A 23,012-nucleotide genomic window follows, 5' to 3' on the forward strand; every position below is an offset into this window, starting at 1 on the left:
AATTTAAAAAAAAAATAATAAATAAACAACAGAGAGAAATAAAGCCGCTTTCTGCTGCGTGCCGCTCCCCAGGGCATCGATGCCAACGGTGCGGGATGCATCGGTGGGGGTCCAAGGTTGGGTTACGGGGGGGTGTCTCCCCTTATCCCCTATTTGCACCCCCCATGCAAACCCTGCCTAGGACCCTCAAAGCGGGCAGCGCTGCCTGTCCTGCTGCCCTCCCAGCGCAGACCGCCCCCCCCCACCTTCCACAGACCCCCCCCCCCAAATCAGCTACAGTGCTTTTTCCTTACCACCACCCCCCGCCCCTCTTTTTGCTCAGATCCACCGCTGCTTTGCGGCTGGTTTGGGGAGGGGGGGCGGGGGGTGCGCACCCCGAGGACCCGGCGCTGGGCAGACTCACCATGGGGCGGGCGGGGGGCGGTGGGATGCGGGGGGCCGGGGCGGGATGCGGGGCCGGCCGGGCTGGGCGGCGGGAGCGGGCACGCTTGCGCACACGGCCGGGATGGGCGGCGGATGGAGGGAGGGAGGGAGGAGGGAGGAGGGAGGAGGGAGGGAAGAGCAACCCGGGAGCTGGAGGCACCCGGGCCCCCCATCCCCCGGCGGCGGAGTGCTGGGGGTCGCATCCCCCCCATCCGCATCCCCAGCGGACCCGCAAAAATCACAGCGCTGCGGCCGCGGGCAGACTTCAGGGGGACTCAGGCATCTCCCCCCCCCCCCCCCCCCCCAAACTTGGCACGCATCCCCCCAAATACCAGCAAATTTTAGTGCAAACCTTTCCCCACCGGGGATTTACCGGGGGGGGTCGCACCATTCCCAGCCGAAGCACCATGCAACGATGCACGGAGGATCTGGGGATGGCTTTCCTTAAAATCATCAACTCGGTATTGGATATTACTACTTAATTTTTTTCCTGCAGAAAAATTAATTCCCGCCACAGGAACACCCCATGTCCAGCCACCTCCGTCTCCCATAAGATTTCATCTCCATCCCATCCCCATGATAAGCAAAATCAGTAGCCGACCCCGCACGGCTTTTATTCCTACATTCCAAAATCCAACCCTCCCGCACTGGGTTGGGCTTTCCCAATCTCTGGGACAAGATTAATGCTGATTTTTAAATAAGAAATAATGTGAAATAGCGGCTCCGGAGCAGGCAGCTCGCTGCTGAAGACAGCAAAGTTTATTCCTTTTTATTGGGCTGGAAAGCAAGAGACAGAGGGAACACGGAGGGCACCAGCCCTATATCAAGACAGGGGTATCCAGCACCAATAATATTAATTAATGAAACACCTTTTGAGCTGATGGCTCTGGCTTTGCCAAGGCTAACTGAACAACTGCGTCGGTATTTGAAGAGCATCCTTGCCTTATCCCTCAACCTATGGAAGATGGGGGTTCCTTGCTGGCAAGAAGTGAGGCAACAGGGCAGAATTTTACCCGTGGTGACAGGCAAACCCGCCATAATTAGGCTTTAATTGCCACCAGCTCATAGACAATCCTGGGGTAATTACTAGGGCCGCAGCTCAGCAGGGGGAGCTGGGATTTGCTTGAAGGATATTTAGACCCTTCGGTCTCTTGGGTTCCTCTGCTACGTTTATTGCATCTGAAAACAATAAACGACGTTCAATAAAACTCCAGCAATAATAATGCATCCCAAATGTCTATTTTTACCATGCCCCCAAGACAGAATATTAAAAGAGGCTGCAAAGCTTTGCTTCCCAGGATCTTCTCGGCTCCCTCCTGCTGGTGATGGTGCGATGGGCTCGTTTTGGGGTGATGGCCTCCATCCCTGAGCATCCCCCCATGGCTAGGGATAGCATCAACAGGACCAAGAGCAGAATAAAAGCTCTTGCAGAGATGCAAGCCCAGCTGCTCCAGCATCGCTGTGCTGAGGGCTCGGTGCTGTGCCTGCAGCTTCACCAAGGTTTGGGAAAACAATGGTGATCCCATGCCAAGCAGCGGACACCAGCTGTGGCCACCCCGTAGAAACCTCAGGCCATCTGAGGGCACCAGTCGTGCATCCACAGGGCAGGTAAGGCTGCCTGAGTCGCCTGCTCACCTCTTGGGTGAGCAGGGGACCCCTGAGGAGGATCCAAAGACCAGCAGCAACGAGCTTCCAGTGGCCACCGCAGCTCCAGCAAACCACACGTTTTTAAAACCCACCAGAAAATACCGCGCTTTGGAAACGTATTTGCTGCCTTAGCAGAATGCCACGAGCTTTCGCTGGGTAGTTAGTCATTGCTAATGACTACACCCTGCCCTAATATTTAATTTACAAAGGATAAATTGCCAGTTAGATTAATTCAGCATGATGAGCGCCGAGTAATTTGGAGAAGAAAAGAGGGGGGGGGGGGGGGAAATCCTGGCTGTTTGAGAAGTGAATTTGTAATGAGCTCTGCCATCACCCAGTCCAGAGCTATTTGAAAATCGCATCAAGAGAATGGTTTAGAAAACACCCCAGCTGCAGCAGTGAGGAGCGGGACCATGTGCCTGCCCCACAGGTGCGCAGGCAGAGGTTTTACCATCCCAGGATGGCCTCACACCATTATGCCGCGGCCAAAACGCTCCTGAAAGGGTCATGAGGATGAAGCAGGAGCCAGGCGAGCACAATCTATTAATAAAAGGAAGAGGGGGATGCCCTCGGCCAGGCTCGCAGCATCTGCTCCAGAGGAACAAGAAAGGGGTGATTCATGGCCAGCACAAGCCGGCTTTGTCCTGCCGACCACCTCGGGCTCACCCTTCCTCACCCCACAGCCTGGAAACGCTGTCTGGCTTGGCGAAGCCAAGGACCTCAATAAATCCTTTGAAGCCTCCAGCCATAGATCCATCAAAACGCAGCCCCTGGACTTCTTCTCTTGGGGCAGGCAGGGACAGCCCCCATCCTGGGCTCCGTGTATCCCCCGGGCTCCCAAAGGAGATGGGTGATGGCCAGGCAGCGCTTTCAAGTCTCCCAGGAGAAACAACTTCTCCAGCGGGAACAGACAGATGGTCTGCAGAAGATGTGCTGCTTGGTCATCTGTCACAGCCCTCAAAAAGTCTATTTTCAAGACGGGTTGGGGTTTTTTTAACACCTGAAGAACAGGGAAGCTTCCTGAGTGATAGGATGGTCCCATCTGTTGTTTAACCATCTCCATTCCTGGGCTGGCCTAGGTGGGTACATAAAACTGTGACGTTCCCTCACCCAGGGAGACCAAGCTCCATCTTGGCACAGAGAATGCTCCAGTATAAAAAAAAAAAAAAAAAAAAAAAAAATCCATCCTTTTCTCCCAGCAACTTCAAACCTCGGGATGCAGGTAGCCAGCCATGCCGATGGTGGTGAATGGAGTTGCCTGGTCACAAGCGGTGTTCCCCAAGGATCGGTACTGGGCCAGTTCTGTTCCACATCTTTATCAGTGATCCAGAGCAGGGGATCGAGTGCACCTGCAGTCAGTTTGCAGATGACACCAAGCTGGGGGGTGGGGGGGGGAGTGTTGATCTGCTGAGGAGCAGGCTGGACTGATGGGCTGAGGCCACTATATGAGGTTCACCAAGGCTGAGTGCCGGGTCCTGCCCGTGGGTCACACCAGCCCCAGGCAGCACTACAGGCTGGAAAGATGCCTGGTGGGAAAGGACCTGGGGGTGCTAGCTGATGGCCAGCTGAACATGAACCAGCAACATGCCCAGGTGGCCAACAGCATCCTGGCTTGTGTCCGAAATGGTGTGGCCAGCAGGACCAGGGCAGTGACCGTCCCCCTGCACCTCAAATCCTGTGTTCAGGTTTGGGCCCCTCACTACAAGAGGGATGTAAGAGGTGCTGGAGCGTGTCCAGAGACGGGCAACAGAGCTGGGGAAGGGTCTGGAGCACAAGTCGTCTTATGAGGAGTTGCTGAGGGAACTGGGGGTGTCTTGTCTGGAGAAGAGGACACTCAGGGGGAACCTTCTCACTCTGATACAACTACCTGAAAGAAGGCTGGAGGCAGAGTGGGGTCAATCTCTTCTCCCAGGTAAGAAGTGACAGGACAAGAGGTTTAGATTGGATATTAAGAAATTTTTTTTCACTGGAAGAGTATCGAAGTATTGGAAGAGGCTGCCCAGGGAGGTGGTAGAATCACCACCCCTGGAGGTGTTTAAAAAACACATAGATAAAGTACTTAGGGACATGGTTTAGTGATAGACTTGGCAGCCCTAGGGTAACAGTCAGACTTGATGACCTCAAAGTTCTTTTCCAACCTAAATGATTCTATCATCATCTCCAGATGCACTTCTGCAGCAGCTCCCCAGGCCCTAAATCAACTCTGGCCCCAGATGTGCTCAGCTCAGGAGACCGGTAGATCTGAAACAAGAGGGAGAGACTCCCCTAGCGGATTACCCCAAATTTCTTACCACATTCTGCATTTTTGCAGAGCAGTAAGAAAACATAGCTGCATTCAGATGCCCTGCCTCTCCCTGCTGCTAAAAGGTACCAGGAAACTGCCTGACCTGAATATTTATTAATTGGATGAGCCAAAGCAAGCCCCAGGCATCTCCAATTATATTACTCACAATCCAGGCAAGCTCCGGACCACTCCATCACAGGGCAGCACTCCGGTGTACTGAGCAGCCCCGCAAACAATTCATGTTTGCATTCAAACAATTCTGTTCCTCCCTCTATGAGCAAAAAGAAAAAAAACCTTAGAGCCCAGTAGGTTGAAAGGAATAAATAACTGGGGTAGCCAGCAAGATGATTCCTGCAATTACATCCGTGGTTACCAGCTGACCAGAAACCAGAGCCCTTTTTGGCAGCAAGAACTCATGAAGTTTTCAGAGGCTGGTGCCCAGTGGAGAAGATGCAGGGGGGTCGATGGCTAGGTCAGCAGATCAAGCCTCTCTCCGTGCACAGAAATCTGTTTTTCCCCACCACAACTGGCGGCTCTCACCAGGTCACAGCCTGAGGACCATTTAAAGAGTCAAGCAGTGAGGAAGACGTTGGCATCTCACTAGAAACAGAAGAAAAAAACCTCAGCAGAGCTGCAAAATAGCAGGAAAGTCATGCAGGGTCTCAGAAGGCTCCTCTGCCAGGACCCTCCAGCTGCAGGAAGGCATTTACTGCCCTACCACCACCTTAGCCTAAGGAAGAGCAGTGTTATTTATTTTACAGGGGTTTTTTTTAAACAAGCATGCTAAGGAATCCCTGCAAAACCTTGAGGAGCCTGTGTCAGGGAGGGGCTGCCCTTTTAAATAAATTCACTTAAGCTGGATATATGACTAATTAGCAGGATTGAGGTGATGGTGCTCAGGCTGAGGATCAAGCAGCATGCACAGTCTTGCTTGCCTTCACAGAGCCCATAGCAGCTGGCCAGCCAGGAGGGGTGACAACTCGGGTTAGTCATTTGATTTACTTGGAGCAAGAAATCCCTCCCTGCCCCAAAAAGCTGCAATCCCGCTCCCAGGGGTAATTTCATAGGAAATAAGTGAAGCCTTGTAAGGATGGTGGGTTTTCTCAGACCCTTCCTGCTGCCAACAGTGTTTGGGCTGACATTTGGTGGCAGAGGTTGACTTCTCTGGGTGAAGATGGACACGCAGACCTTCCTGCCCAAACCCCTCTGCATCCCAGAGGCACCCAGTCCAGTGCTGTGACCCTGATAAAAACCAGAACACTAAAAGGGGTTACTCAATGTTTTAATTGACTTGAGCAGATGACACCGTTTCTATAGCAATGGGCTGTCAGCCCCAATTTGTACAAAATCAGAGTTAAAAAAATAAAAGCACCAAAACCTTTTTAAAAAAAAACCAAATGGGCATTTATTAATAACAAGATATAAAAGCACCTCTGCCAGCTCACACTCTTCCTGCCTCCTGGAATTTCTTGAGGAGAAGTTCATCAGCCCGAAGGGCAAAGGTCAAAGCCCGTTTCTGGTAATACGCAGAGTCCAGCACCAGGTTGTCAATCACATCTGCCAGGAGATGGGCTCTCTCAACAGAGCTGCCTGGGGCATCATAGCCCAGGGCAGTGAAATGCACATGCAGGTGATAGTAGGAGGGCTGGTAATGCAGGTAGATTCGCAGCTGGGATCCAGGCACACCAAAGCGCTTTGTTATGGCCTCCTGAAGAGAAAAAAAAAGCCCCACAGGTCAGGAGTAGCGATACACAGCAAGGGCACAGGGCAGCTGGGGGCAGGCAGAGCACAGACAGACCTTGGAGCAGACGGGAAGGATCACCCCTGGAAGGCACAAAAGGTGGAGAAAGGCAGGAGTGATTTCTGTTTCCTCCATCCTCACAGCAAGGGGAGGGGGAAGCTGGGAATGACAGTGCTCTTCCCCATCCTCTGTTTCAGCCTCCACAGGGATGGAGCGATGCCTCCGGCTGCCCCACTTTTCTCCCTCCATGACACGATGTGCTCTCCACTCGTATCATTTTCCTTTCCACCCTTATCGCTTTGGCTTGCTCGGCAAGTTACAGGGATGCTGTTACCAGCCGGTGTAATTAAAGCTATAAACAGCAACGGTGAACTCTGGCACACTGGCTTGGTTCACTGCTCAGTGCGCTGCAATCCCCTGACTAATCTCTTAATTAATCTCCACTTTCTCCAGTGGAATTACTTTCCAAATTTCTAACACAGTGAAAGAAAAGAGAAGCTATCACACATCCATCTACCAAGCACACCTCATCACAATGCTGGAAAAAACTTGTCAGCGCTGGAAACAGTTAAGGGCTGGGGAAAAAAAAAAGTTACCAACACGGGGAGGACAGGGCTCAAGCCCTGCAGCTCACCGCTGACAGAAGAATACCAAGCACCCCTAAAACACCTCGAACACTGCAAGGCTTTCCCATCTCCCAGGGGAAGGTGCTGACAGCAGCATGGACCAGGGTCTCTGAGTAGAGATGCTAGAAAGGGCAGTGCAGCCCCAGCTAACGATGCATTGTCATCTCTTGGTTATCAGTCCCCACACAGATGCTGTGTGCGCAGGTTGGTCAAGCAGCTGCCACATAAAGCAGGCAGTGAGCATCAGACCAGCCTTGGGCTTACCTTGCCTTCTTGCAAGATGTTCCTCAGCAGCGGGAGATGCTCAGCAGTGAGGTCCCGAAGAGACTTGATCTCCCGGCAGTGAACGAGGGCTATCAGGTAAAGGTCATCCAGCTGCGGACAGAGCAGATGGAGGATGGTGACGAAGGTGACCACAGCGAGAGCAGATGGAGGCACAAACACTTTGGATCTGACATACCAACCACAGCTTTCCAGGCTGTATTACAAGGGGCTATCTGCCATCATGTTTAACCCACACTCAAGCTGGGTTGAATCCAGTACAGATCTCCCAGTACAAGATGCGCCCACCCACAAACCCGCTGCACCTCAAAGCATCATTTCAGGAGAGATGGGGTTTTGTCCAGGAAGAACCAGACAAGGATAGCTTCACCCCAATCAATGAACAGAGGGACCACAAATATCTTCTCAGCTTTAAAGGCAGATGGATCTATCAACTCTTTCCTACCATAAACACAGCACTCACTGTTGCCCTTGCACATTCACAGCATCCCCCGCCCCAAGCATCTCAAAAGCGTTGTCCCAGTGCAGACTGGGGCTGGCAGAAAAGGTGTGGGCACCCACCCTGCTACATGGGGGAGCCCAGGAGGCAGCGGGGTCTGCTGCCAGCAACTCCCACATACAGATGCCATGCTGAGCACAACCTTTTCTGCAGAGCAAGCAAATTGCTTATCTCCACACTCAGACAAGGATTTACAGTGAATCACAGCAGCCAGAACTGCAACTGCAGATTTGAGTGAAAAGTTTCCCGTATTTCCACTGTGCTTACAGCCAGCCACTTTCCAGTTGTACCAGTTCTATAAATAACCATTTTCAAGATCTAATCAGTCACCGGGCGGCCCCAGTGCAGCAACATACAGCTTTTAATCAGATCTTTGGCATCTCCTGAAGCACTTACCAAATTCAATGTTTAACAAGACAGAGTTGTGGATCATCACACTTAAAAATCCCTGTCTCCTTCAACTCCGTTAGCGGCTTTCTAATATAAACACTGCAAAGCAAAGGGTTTAGATATTTGAGACCCAGCAGATCTTTTCAGGGCTGTGAGAAATCCATCTGGCTATTTGGAAACAGATGCCTGTGCCAAAAGACGCTCTCAGAACCCTGTCTTGAGGCTCTCAAAACACGAAGCTGTTATTTGCACCTAGCTAGTAAAGCAATGCTCATGGTTCAGTTTGATTCCCAAGGCAGCCTGTGCACAGCTCCAGAAAAAAAAAAACAGTGTATCAGCTTGTCCTCTCTGGATCAGGGCTGACTGGCGGGAGGAAAAGCAAACATCTCTTCTCCTTAGAACAACATCTGCATGTTGCTGTTTGAAACAAATAAGCCTGTTGCTAAAAAGGCCTTGTATGATGTCATGCTGGGCACCATTTCAGGCAACGCCTCAGGGCTCCTGCAGGTTTGAAACCAACTCCAAAGAAGTGGGGAAAAAAGCTACACATCAAATTTAAAAAAAAAATAATAAAAAAAAACCAAACCCCAAGAAACCAACTCAAACCACTACCAAGGTTGGGCAGCCAGAGCTGATGCAGCACCCAGAAGGTTGAGGCCAGCAGCAAGCATGCAGACTGACACAAAAAAAGACGTTTTCCTCCTGTCCATCAGCCTGAAATTACAGGTGTGTAAGCAGCATTTGCAGGCAAGGTGCTAAGCTAGCACAAGGCAACACCATCGAAGGGACCTCTAAGGGAAGGCTTGGAGAGTCCTGCTGGGAGCTCTGTCTCACTTCCCTGATGTAGTTTAGTAGCCTTGCCTGTTCAGTGGGACACAGCAGAAAGGAACCAGTGCTCACAGGCAGCCCTGGGGCTGCTGGGATCGGCTTTGGCTCAGCACCACCCATAGCCAAGAAGAAATTCCTTGGCTCAAAGGCAGAAGTCGACAGTCCTTGCTGGGATGCTGACTCGCCTGCCTGGGAAAGAGACAGGCAACATGAACATCCCAGATAGCCCCAGGGATGACGGCTCTCTTGTTGCAGACAGCAGCTGGGAAGAAATCAAGAAGATCCTGTTCAGCATACTAAGAGGCAACAGCAGCACAGGGAAACCTCCCCTAAAGACAGATCCTACCATTTAAAAGCTCCTTGACCATGCTAGTTGTGAGATACTGATACAACAGGTCTCCAGAGAAAGCTAAAGCACAGGGGTTTGGCCCATCCATCTCCAATCCTGATGAGAGTTGTGAAGCTTGGCTGCAGCAAGCAAGAATTTACACTGAGGCTTTGCGCAAAGCAAGGAAAGGGGTGGTGTGATGCCCTTTTTAGGACCTCTAAATATTGCCACCCTGAAAATAAAGGGCACTGAACAAGGCACAGTGGTGTAAGCAAGGCTGCAAGCTTGCCATGTATCACCTGCTTTGCAAAGTTTCTTCAGGATGAAGATCATGCCTCCCAGTGAAGCAGCTAAAATTCGAGCTTGGTTACCCCACCACAGCTTAACAAGGGATTTTTGGAGTAGCTGATGCTGCAGGGTAGTCTCTGGCCACCATGAATTCCCTGCACAAACTACCTGTCCTCCCCAATTCAGTTCCCCAGGAGACTCTGCATCAGACCAGAAACAGGTGCTGCCAGCACACAAACACAAAATTGTGCTGCCCACAAGCAGGCAGCCCTTTTTTTTTGTTTTGAGTTTTATTTCCCATTTCTGAGTTTTAAATCATACAGTAACTTTCCCCCTCTATGATCTGCAGAAGCATTTTGAGGATCAGAAACACAAAACAGGACTTTTTTCTCCACTCTGCCAACTTCAACGGGTGCGTGTGTGGAGTTTCACCTCCCCAGGCACATCCGCAGATGTACAGCACAGAAGTGAGCCAGAGCCCAAGGAAATAAGCCACTCAATTTAGGATTACAGCCTGGGCTTAAAACACTCTGCATTTCAATGTGTGGCCACTCCTACGAGGGGTTAAGCAGCTGCTCCTAAGCTAAGGACCATCTGTTTAATACTGTGTGGAGGAGAGTTAATTGCAGCAACCAAAGGCCAACACATCTGCCCAGTTTGTGCCTAAAGCAGAGGCTTGCAAAAAAAAACAAAACACCCAAACAAGTTCAGCAGGAACAAATACACAGCTGGATTTAGCTTCAAACATATCATGACAACATTTGGGCTAATACAGGAAAGAGAAAGCAAACCTAATAAAGAAATCACCCAGCAGCAGGGAGAACAGCCTGTGTTCTGCAGTTCCCACAATTAGCACATGATAAAAGGCTCTGGCAATATCATCACTTAATGACAGTGTGAACAGGAAGGACATAGTTCCTTACTAAAACTTTCATTAGCGTGCTATTAGCAGCATGAAAGTGGACATTTCCTCTGGATTACCTTCCCACAAGCAGCATCCCTTCAAAGATAGGAGGAGCAAACAAACCTGGGTTTGATTCCACTTAAAATCTGGAACTAGAACAAAGCCATTGCAAGGATCTGGGTTTTCATGGATGATTCGATCGGCCTCAGCTTTCTTTTCCAGGATATTATACACCCACTGAAAGAGAAATACACAGTTTACAAACCAGCAGAGAAAAGAAACCAACGCCTCAGGCACATTTAGCCCAAGCTCATGGATTAGTGCACACTCCCTGCACCTACAATGTAAAAAAAGCCCAATGACTTGAAGACGACCAAGTAATTTCATGTCTGGTGACATTTGTAGTTAATTACTCATAAAACACTCCCAACAACAAAACCCAGGCTGTTATGAGCCCTTCAGTGAAAAGATACCCCCAACCCCATTGTGTGGCACTGCACTGCCAGGCGGCTAAATTATTCGGGGATTTTTGTTTTCTTCTCAAGAACTGGCCACAGCTGGAGATGAGGTATTGAACAGAGATGGCTTAGCCCGCTGTATAAATAGTTGCATTTGCCCCTAAGAGGATGCAGAGAGATAATTCTCCCCAGCGCAGTCTAGCAACACCTCAAGACCACCTGGCTGCTTTAGGTGACCCGGGTGGAGCTGCTGCAAGCACTAAAAGCCCCAAGGGGCACCAGCATCCCTCCTCCGTGCTCCCACTGGCTGACAACCTACAGGTACAGGCACTCTGAGAGATCAGCCACCAGCACAAGCAACCCCGTGCACCCCAGGCCCTGGCGAGGTGGGCAGCAGTGGAAGTCAGCTCTCATGGGCCTCAGCAGATGCCTCTTGCAGCACCACAGGGCTGTTTGCACTTTTTTACCTCCCAGGCTGCACCGAAACCTTTACAACTAGGTCTGGGAAGGAAACTCTGCTGATTTGGGTGGGTTTTTCCCCCCCTCCCCATTTAAAAAAGAAGGAGCAGATTGCTTGCAAGCCTGAGGCTAGATGTAGCTCCAGCTGCTGGCAGCCAGCACTCAGCTGGGCAAATACAAAAGGCCTGTGTTTTCTTGGGCAATGCACGTCTCTGTTTCCTGACCGCTTAGAACACAGCTCGCTGCTTCTCCCCTTCCGTACTTAAAGCTTCAGCCTCCAGACTGCCTATAATCCCTGCTCTGGTTATTCCCCCCCTGCTTCTCCTTCAGAGCAAAGCACCATCCAGAGAAGTTTCAGCCACAAAACGAAAAAGACCAAGGATAAGCAATGAAGTAAGGCTGTCAAAACGCACCTTTGCTTTTCCTGGCTCCCAGCCTGAGCTCAAGCTTCCTCTCTGCACCTCCAACATGCACTTTACACTCTAGCTTAAGTATTGGACTGCCAAGGGAGTCTCCAGCCAGGTCGCCAAGAGATAAAACAAGGCAGCAGAAAATAGCTAGGGCTTGGAACCTGAAGATGTTTTGAAACATCATTTTCCCCATCAAGTTTAGGTATAAAACGTTTTGGTTGCCCTTGGTGGGTAGGCAAGATACAGCTGGTCTTGCAGGCACGCTGAGCAAGCTGGGTCAGCGGATGCTGGGCAGACCAGCACTCAAGATAAAAAGACAGCCTTTTTGGGGAACTCTGTCAAGAGTTTAATTAAGCTAATCAAATCTTAGACTCATTGTGAACCGACCTGAATATATCCTTAGGGAGAAACCAATCTCTCCTCCCTTGATCTGTTTTTTCCTTAAATTTCTGGTCTTTTCTTCCTAGCAACATTTTAGAGAAGATTAGATTCTCAAAGTGATTTTGGGAAGCATGGCACAAGATCACTGTGCTCTGTGACCCTGGAAGAAAAGCAGGGCATGAAGCTCAGCAGGAAATGAAAGTTTGCTCCTTGGGGTTTTTTGTTGGTTTTTTGTTTGTTTTTTTTTTTTTTAATTTGGGGGGTGTGGAGGGGGGTGGGGGTGTTGGATTATTTTTTTATGCCTGTTCTTTTCAGAAATGCCAAGCTATCAGTGCCCTAAATAAGTTCCCCGATCAGATGAGCTGAATTTTAAACCCAATGCTGCCTCATGTGATGGGCAGGTCACCAGCTGACTGCTCTTGCTGTTTCCAGCACAAGCCCAGTGAGGACAACACATGTCCAGTGACTGGCACCACAATAAAACTATTATACTGAAAGCATCCGCTCTTTGCATCCTCCAGCGGAAAACAAAGACACCTCTGTAGTCCCCTGATATTTACGTTACCCTTCACATTTTCCCTTCCACTCATCAAAACCAGTTAAAGACAGGCAAAGCCCAAGGAATGAGTTGTGATGCAGGAATCCAAGAGCAATCTGTGCTTTCCTTTTTCCACAACACCCAAGAGACTCCTAAAAAGCCCAGCTAACAGCACCAACGCCCAGGGAGCCACCCTCAGGAGGAGGAACGCCCCAGCATAGGAAGTCTCCAGAAACCTTGGGAAAGGCAACTTTGGGTCCATCTCCGAGGCAAATGTTTTCCTGCAAAGATGGAGAAAGATGCCCTAGAGGATAGAAGGATGGGGACACCGGGGGAGTTTTAGGGGAAAGAGAGCTCCGTTTACCATTGCTGAGCTTACCCCAAAGGTCAGACAGCGTCAAGAAAGCGCGATAGATAAGGGGATGCATTGAGCAAAACAGGCAGCACCACAGCCCAGGACCAGCAGAAGTAGCCTGCAGCCAGTCGTGTTTGAGAAGCAGGCTGCCCAGCCAGGTGAGGGGACACAGTAACACAGAGCTGACAACATGCTGATGGAACAGGCAACAGGGAGAAAGGGGCAGAGCACTCCCAGAGGCTCTTCTGCCTCCAACCTGGGCTTCGGAGGAGACATCAGACAGCCCACGCATTAAGAAGGAGACCAAAGACATCAGTCTCTGCAGAGAGGAAGCAGTGGAACCATACCTGGATGCTGAAGCTCTGCGACTGGATGAAGGGCAGTGTTATGTTCTTATAATCCTCCCAGGTTTCACGGATGAGGTGCACTTCTTGACGGAGATATTTCTGAAGGTGTTTCTCTGTGGCGGGGTACACCACCGTGGTTTTTATCTCTAGAAACAAACACATGCACTGAGTTACCATCACAGACGAAATCCACATGACTTCCTTCAGTCCCAGACAAATCTGTTTTCCCTTCCAATAAATGCCACACTAACACATTTTGAAAAGATACCACTAAAATAGCAGGGTGGAGGAGAACAGACAATGAAAGCAAACATGTGCTTTAACCTCCCGGGCTGCCGCTGCTTTTCTCAAGGATAAGCTGACAACACAGCCAGGGCCTGTCTTTCCAGTTCAGGTGGAGGAGTTCGCCACCTGAAAGGTTTTTTTCTCCACACACACTTGCTCTTTCAGGCATATCAGCAACACAGGGGCAGAGCCGGGGCTCCCAGGAAGGAATTTATGTGCAGCCAGGACAGAAGCACGACCCCCAGGGCAGCCTCTTCTTCCCCATACTTGAGTCCAGAGCTCATAGGATGTTTGCAAGTGAGCACCCAGCAACTTTCTCCAGCCACGAAACCAGATGTTGCGTGAGCTGCAAGCAGCAGGGCCAGCACAAGGAGCAGCTCCTTCCCAGAGCTCTCAACCGTCAGGATGTTGGCCTTGAGCGCCAAGTGCAGGAGGCAAAAAGGTCAAGGGCACAGGGATGGATCTAGAGCAAACACCACAGGCATATAGGTTAACACAGCGCACAATGAGCTGGTGGGAAAGGGCTCAGTGATTGCCCTGCACCAGCCGACAAACAAAGAACATTTAGCTGTTTACTCTTGCAAAAGGAAGACAGCTTCTGTTTACCTCAAGATTAAAACTTTGCTCTGTATTTTTTCCTGTGCTGTTAAACAGGACGCAATCACACACCTCATCAAGCTGGCAGCTTTGACCTCGGCAACAGCAAATCTTACCCACAGCAGTAAAACACTCAGAAAAAACCCCTCTTTGGCAGAGATTAGACGTGCGATACAGAGCCTGCCACAACTCCAAGGGCACCAGCAGTGCCTCCACTTTCCCAGCTAATGGAGAGCTGCTATAAAACTTAATGCAGGAAGGAGAAAACCCCTGCAGGCCCAGATAAACCCCGAGCAGATCGGGCAGAAGCAAGTGGCTGGGGCACTGCAAACACTGCAGCTTGTGCCCAAGCTCTGCCACAGCCACAAAAACCATGGGCTGCACACTCACCAGGGTACCAGACCTGCTCCATGCTTTCTATATGCATATATGCTAGCCAGACACCGAATACAAAAATCTGTTCCTAAAGCCAGGATTTAGGGTGTTTTGGGGCTGGTGGTTTTTTGGGGTTTTTTTAGTTTTTTTGTTTGTTTTTTGGTGGTTGGTTTGGTTTTTTTCCTCAAAGGTTGGCGCTACACTAGTGGGAGACTCTGCCTTTTCATTTCATGCCAAACCCAGCTTAATGAAATCCACAGGAAAATGCTGGTAACATGAAATATGAAAATGCAAACCACAAGGGCAGTCTGGTCTGATTCCCACCATACACATGTTCAAACAAGGTTGTTTTCCAGGACTCTATTAGCACTTCTAGCAGGATGATGTAATAGCAAAAAAAAAAAAAAACACCAAAAAAACCCAAAAACCCACACAACTAAAGACAGACAAGGCTACAGTTCCTCTGCTCCTCACTTAAGAAGACCAACAAAGCATTGGGGAGAAAACAAAAAGGCAAACAATAAGAAGATACCACATCCAGCCTGAGGAGCGAGACTTCCACAATTCAATTTTAGATCCCAAAACAAGAGCAGGGGCTGCAGCAGAACGCAGTCCACGCTGGGGCGGTGATAACTGCAGGCCATGCACTGGCTGGGATGGGGTTGCAGAGGACCCTTCATGGCTTCTCCAACACCTCCCCAGTTTGGCTGCTCATGGTGGGGAGAGCCACTTTACTTTTTAAAGCCTAGTGAGAGATCAGCAAAATCCTTAGTGTGCAGCTGTGGCTTAGCAGCAGATGTTTGGAAGAGGAGAGGGGGGAGAAGCTGTGGTTCACTAATGATTATTTCCCTTCTAGAGGTCTCATCAGCCCTGAAACACCCCAGCAATGCTAATTAGCATAAATCACTATAGCCAGGGAAGCTGTCTAATAAGTGCTCAGAGCCTGACTATCGTTAGAAGCCCGCACACAGGATGTAAAGTCCTGGCTAAGGCTGGGCTCAGCCACAAGAAACATCCATGGCGAGACAGGGCTCACCACAAAATCTTTCCATTGCTGGCGACCAGCCACATTCGTGCTCCATTTTCAAAGTCGCCCTGCTCATGGCAGGCTCCTCGTACACTAAAGTATCACGTACGCTGTGGGGCAGCTGAAACCTACCCCGGCCAGGAAATGGAGATGAAGAACCACTGGACATGTGATGTGGGTTTTTAAGCTCACTGAAGGGCCAGGGGTTGTCTCCACTCATGTCTGAGTCACATCAGCCGGCGTGCTCCTGAATGCCAGCCTAGGGATGCCATGAAACATCTGTGGTTTATTCTGGAAGTCAGGACTTACCATCAGTTAACTGGAGGTTATAAAAAAGGAAGTTTAATTAAAGGAACCTGGATGAGCAGGAAGCAGAGGTACCAAAGTGGTAAAGAACAAGTGACTGGCCAGTTCACCCTACAAAGGATGTTTGGGGGGACATACGACACCATTGTTCCCTGCCCAGGAGAAAATGAAGCTTGGACTGACCAGAAACAAAACTACTTCTCCCCTCTCCTACTAAAAACTAGAGTGAAAAAAACCCACCCAAAACACAAGAAACAAAACCAAAACACCAGTTCAATTTGGGGAACTTACAGAAAAAAGGGCTGAAGGTAGCTGTCACCAGGAGAGGACAGAACACATTACCCCATGCTCCCTATGGTGCAGGACAGCTACACGTTGCAGATGGGAAGGAGGTAGAGAGAGCTCATACATGTAGCAAAGTGCACTCCAGGCCTGCTAGCGATGCCCTGTCCCCTTTCACCCTGTGCTGTCCCCAGGCTTTGCCAAAATCCCCCTCCAGCTTGGCACATTAAATTTCCAACTACGTGAACAGTGATGACAGGCCAGGGTGACCCACCAAGATGCCTTGCACTTGCTGCTCCCATCCCACTCAGCCATTAAAATGGACCACTGTAGCCGTTTTAAGTAGATTTAAACACACTAGGGAGCCAAGAGAAGCAGACAGGGCAGGAACAACTAGTTTCTACTTTTGGGCAGGGGTGCTTTTTTCCTCCCTTTGCTAGTAGGAAGCTAAGCTTTGGCTCATAATCTGCCTAATCAATTCAATCGTTGGGGTGCAGAAAGGTGCCAAGTTCAGGAAGCAGCACAGAAAGTCACATTTGCCCTCATGCAAATTTTTCCCCCCCTCTGCAAACCTCTCTCCTCTGCATACAGCTCTACACTGTCTTCCCATCATCAGGTATCTCTTTTGATGCAGCCCTAACTAAATATGAGGCACAACCACCTCCTGCTGTATTAACATTTAGTTTTATGATCACAACTACACAGCAGTCACAGGGGAACACCTGATTTTAACCCACCCCCAACCAGGTACGACCACAGCTTTGCCTCAGACATCTGGGGCTCTCATCATTGAATGAAATAAAGGCACAAAAGAAAAGGATAGAGCTTGCAAGAGCTCACAGTCTCCAAGGCCAGCACATGCCAGGGCAAGCCAAGCATGCTGATGGGGACTTCTGCCAAGGCTGTCTGGCCTTGGTTCTCATCCAAGGACTCCATGGACTCTAGCTGCAACAGCCATGGCAAAAAAAAAATTTACAGGTTACCAAACTCCCCCAAAAAAAGAACAAAACACGATGATACCTCCCACCATGCCCCAAACCACCCAACATGCTCCCACTGCTTCAAGCTCCAGCTTTTTAAGTATAAATGCAAAGAGTTTTCTTTGCTGGGCAAGCCCCACTGGCAGGCGGAGCGTGGAAGTGCCAGGAGACAAACCAGCCTTCCCAGTGCAGCTTGTGCAAGTTTCTTCAGCTCCTCACTGCCTGAAACCAGATGCTTTTTGGGCTCAGGAAGGCAGGGATACGTCTTGCTTCCTGTATGACTGAACACTTTCTTTCCACACTCTCCCATTTCTCCCACAATTTCTCCACCCTGTGTCAGAGGGATGAAGCTGGAGCTCCTCCCGATATGCTCGTTTTTAAACATTTTTTAATAAGCTTCAGCCTGCAACACAGGGATGAGCCGTGCCCGGTGAGTACAAGACTCCTTAAAGGACTGATAAGAGCCCTTAAATTACACCAGCACATCTTTGGTGTGGAGGAGGCGAGGAGGCTGCTTTTTGCTGGAAACAGCAAGCTCTCCTTACCGACCGGGTGTGAACACCACCAGGAGCTGGATGTTACCAGGGAATGCATTGATTGAACGAACCATCTGGCTTTTGCAGTCAAGCCTTTGGCAGCAGAAAAAAAAAATCCTTCCCCTGCTATGAAAGCAGCCCTTGCTCTCCCTGCAATGGGGAGTCCTAGAGTTCGGGCTTCCTCCACCAGTATCTCACACCTCTAGGCATAAGCTGCCTCTTAAATCTAGGCAACATCCAGCACCTGGCCTTAAATACAAATGCCTGCCTTGGCCAGCAGCAAAGCAGCTACAGTCAGAGGGCACACACTGACACCGCTCCTCCTCACAAGCTCACTCACAGATTTCCTTCTTATTCAGGTGGTTTGGGTCACCCTTCAGACAAGCTCTGACCATTACTAAGCTGGTTTGCAAATGTTATTTCCCATTTTAGCCTTGACACATCTCTTCAGGTGACCAGTGAAACTGATGAGCCAAGCAAGACACAGATGAGGCCCTTTTTCTGACTGGCACTGTCTTCACACACCCCCACACTGGTGTGCTCCCAGCCCTGAAAATCTCATCTTTAAGCAGCAGCAGAGCGAAGTTCCTCTTCACAGGACAGAGGGCAAGTCCTTTGCTCAGGTAATGTGCCTCTTTTGGCCTCCCTTTCTCTGCCTTCACTATGCAAACAAAGCAACTGGCCCAGCCTCGCAGTGGACCACCAAGACAAAACAAGCTTTCATCACACAGGGCCTGTGTTAGCTTGACTCCGTGGAGGGAAGAGCATCCAACTCACTTAAGTGAGGAGGCGGAGAGAGGGTGAAAAAAAAAATATCCATATCCACTTTCAGCTATCAAGGCACTCCAGTTGAATGAAGAGCCCTCGGGGACTTCGGACCACAAAGGCAGCATTCAGAAATGAACATGCTTTGAAAAAGCAGATGGACCCAGAGGCAGCTACTCACACATCAACACACTCAACGTCATGAGTCACCTGCGGTCATGATTTCCTCACTCTGGAGATTTATCTTACATTTAGAAAGAAAGCAGCTGAGCATGGAGGGGCTTAGCTGCCCAAGATACTGCAAAATCCCCAGGGTGAATTCCTCTTCTGCACACCACCACAACCTGGGACTTTTCAGAGGAACTGCTTAGACCTTTTTTTGCAAAACACTTTCACTGCATCCTGTTAGCCAGACGTAAGCCTGCTAGCATCAGGAGATAAAACCCTGTATCTCTCTAACCCTGCAACCAAGAGGCTGAGATGCACCTCATGCAAGGGCCCACTGGGTCTCTATACAATCACTCGACATCCTGGGACTTCCCACAAGCCATGACATTGTCTGCAGCCTTTCAGGAAATTTCTCCTTTGTTTTATGTTTGTGAGCAGCATTTCTCATGTTGATTCCCTCCTTGGGCTGTGACTCAGCTCAAAAGAGCAATTTCCTTCCCCTCTGACACACCCAACCACTTCCTCTGGTTCTAGATCAACTGCCCACCAGTGGCTCATGCAACATGCCCGCAAAAACAGCTATTTGGTCCTGAATCGCTTAGAAGGAAGAAGTCTCCTTGCTCACCACTCAGAGCCAGGGAACCTGGAGAGCAGCACCAGTGTCCGCAGCCTCCTCCTGGTCTCCAGCTTGGGGCTGCCCAACATCCAGAGCAAGCGCAGCAGTGCCAAGGAGAGGAGTGGGAAGCAAAGATGCACCACTGGGTAATGTTTCTGCAAAACTCTATATTTTAAAGGCAATTTTAAAAGTAATTAGAAAGATAAACTTCAGCAGAAGGAAGCTAGAAGGTTTTTCACCATTCAAGCCTGCAAGAGGAACCGCACACTCATGTCAAAGCACAGGTTTGGTCCAGCCATACACAAAATGAACAGCATGGCTCCACGGGGCAGAGTCACAGCACAGAGGGAGCACTGAAGAGAAACAACCCGTGCAAGGATTTAGTTTAACAAAGGGCAAGAAACAGGACGTGAGAAGACCCAGGTTCACCTGGGTTTGCTCCAGCCTCTCAGAAAAAGCAGGACCTGGCACAGCACTGATGGACACCAACAACCCTTTAACAGCCTTTTCACCCCTGCAAGGGGATTTGCACCTGGCCTAGATCTTAAAATAATTTTGCTATCAGAGTAATGCTGGAGTTACACAGCAAAGGGCTACGAGGCAGTCACATGCCAGGACAGCTGCAGAGACCCAAGGGATTTTAGTCTTGCAATGCCACCTCGTGGGAATTGCTGCAAGTCACTGCCGGCACCCAAGCAGGAGTCTTTCCAGCCGACGAAAGCACAGCTTTAACATCTTCCCACGCAAGGCACATTTGCAACAACTGTGGTGGTGTGGTGTTTTCCTGCCCTTGAACAAAGGTGGCTTTGTAATGCTGAAACCTCTGATTTTGAGTCCTCAACAGCGTAAGAGGAGCTCTGCACAACTACCAAGCTCCCAGAGCCAGACAGTGCTTCCTCCTATACCACGGAAACAGTGTTAAAATAAGAACATTTTTGGGAAGGCACATCAAACATCCCAAAAATTTAAACTGGGTCTGAAACAACTTCTTACTTAAGGCTATCACTCTGATTAATTTTGACTTTGTTAAACCCATTTGGCTACCATTATGTTTATGGAAGTGTCAACATGTAATTAATCACTGCACTTCCAGAATTTAAACACATACCAGCATTAAACTGAAGTGCCCAGCCTATCAAAAGAGCAGCCCTGCTTTCCAGCGGTGGCTGGAGTGCGCTGCAATTGCAGGACACCTTTTCCACAGTGACAAGAATCCATCTCACAGAATGAGTCTTTCACTGAAGCTATCCACCCCGTCCATCTGACCTTGTCATACTTTGTTATTAATAGGGTTTCACAACACACGGATGCGTGAAATCAACAGGGCGAGGCCTGAAAGGCAGAGGCCAGGTGCCCGCCTGCCCCAGGCATTCAGCATTACCAACATTTAAATCCCCTCTGCAAATACACTAGACGTCTGCCCTCACCAAGCAACAAAAATAAAGCACATGAGAGAGATTACACCCTGGAAAGAGATGCAGCTGACATGTGCTTTGCAGAGACTGTTTTTTAAATAAGCCATATGGGGAGAGTCTATCATACCAGGTTAACTGAAAAAAAACCCCAAACAACAAGGAAAGCTGTCAGACCCATAAGGTCTTCTTCATCTTTAAATCAAGGCACAGACAGATGATTACAAGTAATCACACTATGGGCATTTAATGGCCTGCTACTCATCAGTCAAGCTAGGTGTCCAACAAGTGCAGGGAAAAGGGGGTGAAACAAGGCAGGATCCGAAGCCTCAGGAGTAATACATCACTTCCAGAGCAGCAACAACCCACCGATCCCACCTCAGCCAGGTTGGCTGCTGTCAGCCAAGCCACAACCAAGGTGGTGTGATCAGGTCCCCCAGCAGCATTTGCTTATCTCACTGCACCCTACCCTCCAGAGCTAGCAGGAGCACTCTGACCAGCATTCCAGCTATGACCACTGGTCCACAGCTGAACTGTGGAGCAAGCAGCCCTCCTAGGACACCCCCCCATGCGAGGCTGAAAACACTCACCGCTCAGCTCCGGGGGAGGATAGAGGTGGTATGTGCTGTAAATGTCATTGTGCATCTGCAGCTCCAGCTTTGTGTGCTTCTTCAGCAGGTCCAGTACCTTCTCCTCCTGGAAGGGAGTCTTTTCCAGGATGACTACAGCATCTGTGCCCTCTCCAGAGGGACTGGTCACCTGGAATAAGAACAGATAAAGCCACTGGCAAACACAGATCCAACACTGGGTGGAGAGTTCAAGGCCAGAACCTGATCGCTTCCACCTAGGGACCATGGCAGACACCTTGCAGCCTCGACATTTTCATGCACAAACCCACTCCTAGCTCAGTCACCCACTGGGCAGCACCTGTCCAAAAATACAAAGGCATGTTTGCCCTGAAGCTCCCTATCAGGGAACACAAGCGGGTTTTTTGCAGGAGGACAGGATGCGGAAAACTTCCTAGCTCACATGCACCTCTCCAGATGCTCCCAGCACCCACAGCTGCGTTCCCACTAACCCACATCACTGATTTCATCTGAGATACACCTGCAAGTTGCCACAGGGCCACTGACCAGGCAGTCAGAGAGGTCAGGAAGAAGGCAGAGGCAGGTGTAGGGGTTAGTATCATGGCACAAGTTTGCTCCCTGACTGTTTTGGGTCAAGCGCTGCTGCTTTGCTCCAAGGAACCACAACCCACATCCAGGTATGGCCTGAGCATGCTGGTTTTGGTAGGTGCAGGGTGTGGAGCACACCCCCAAGTCACTCCTGTCAGTACAGGACCCAGGCGAGGCCTCACTGAACACCTCTTGGGGAGAACAGAGGGGTTCCCCCGGGGCTCCCAACCCAGCCACAGTCCCAGGGTAGAGCAGGCAGGTCTGTGCCCAGCTCAGTCACCTACTGACCATCAACCCATTGCCCTGAGAGCAAAGCAGCAGCCTGAAACTGCCCTGTCCTCGTTGCCTGCTCAGATGCACACCTCGGAGACAGGAGCCAAGGTGGCTACATGGTTCCAGCACCATGGCCAGGCTCCCTGGCCATAAAACTTAAGTGTTATTACAAACTTCCCTTTTATGGCACCTGATTGACAAACCTATCCTATTAACAGCCCTAGAGTTAGCATTTTGCTTGCAATTCAACGCCACTTCACCTACTAAGCACGAAAAAAGAGCTCGCAGGGATAAAAGCAACAGGTATACCAACGAGAAAACACAACCTGAGGCTTGCAATAAGGCTTCCAGGGAGCAACCGCCCCCAGCCCGCTTTGGGCAGCACCGGGCTGGAAACGCGAGCGTGGGGCCGCGCCGTGCGGACTGCGGAAAGGCCGGGCTCGGCCGCAGCCCTGCGGAGCGGAGGACACCGGGGAACCCCCGGCCACGGTGAACCGGGCCGCGCCATGTGGCCCAGAGGGGCGTGGCCTCCGCAGCGGGGGCGGGGCCTCCACGGGGCGGGGTAACCCCTCCGCGGGGACACGGCGGCGGGCCCGCTCGCCCCCCCGCCCGCCCAGTACCTCCCCGTGCAGGAACACGGCCTTGTCCCGCGCCGACTCCCGCAGCACGCGCCGCAAGCGCAGCTCCGCCAGCGGGAACGGGGCGGCGGCGGCCCCGTCGTGGGGCACGGTCCCGGCCTCCGCCTCCTCCTCCCGCTTCCTCTTCGGCCGCGGGCCCTCCGCCATCGCGCCCGCGCCCCTGCGCACTGCGCCTGCGCGGCGCTGCGCGGGGAGCGCCCCCTGCCGGCTCGGCGGGGCTCCCCGGCCCCCAGCCCCACGGGGAGGGGTCGCGATCGACACCAGTCCCGGCTAAAACCTGCTGCCCCCTCCCCAGCGAGGCCCACGGGTCAGGGATCACCCCCCGCCATGTGGGGTCACTCAGCCCCCGGGCTCCTTCCTGGCCTGCTCACCACACAATCCAGGGGATT

The 23,012-nt window shown here is 50.8% G+C and overlaps 1 protein-coding gene across 1 annotated transcript; it reads right to left on the reverse strand.

Moving 5' to 3' along the window:
• Positions 1-5,620: 5,620 nt before the first annotated feature.
• On the reverse strand, positions 5,621-22,805 carry DCPS (decapping enzyme, scavenger). Its single transcript, XM_055819512.1, has 6 exons — positions 22,606-22,805; positions 21,128-21,296; positions 13,189-13,334; positions 10,364-10,477; positions 6,986-7,096; positions 5,621-6,062 (listed from the first exon to the last, which is right to left on the reverse strand). The coding sequence occupies exons 1-6, from the start codon at positions 22,768-22,770 to the stop codon at positions 5,796-5,798; spliced, it is 972 nt and encodes a 323-aa protein (XP_055675487.1). The 5' UTR covers positions 22,771-22,805; the 3' UTR covers positions 5,621-5,795.
• Between the last annotated feature and the right edge of the window lie 207 nt (positions 22,806-23,012).

This window comes from Falco peregrinus, chromosome 15 (assembly GCF_023634155.1).
Source record: "Falco peregrinus isolate bFalPer1 chromosome 15, bFalPer1.pri, whole genome shotgun sequence".
In the NCBI taxonomy this organism is placed as follows: Eukaryota; Metazoa; Chordata; class Aves; order Falconiformes; family Falconidae; genus Falco; species Falco peregrinus.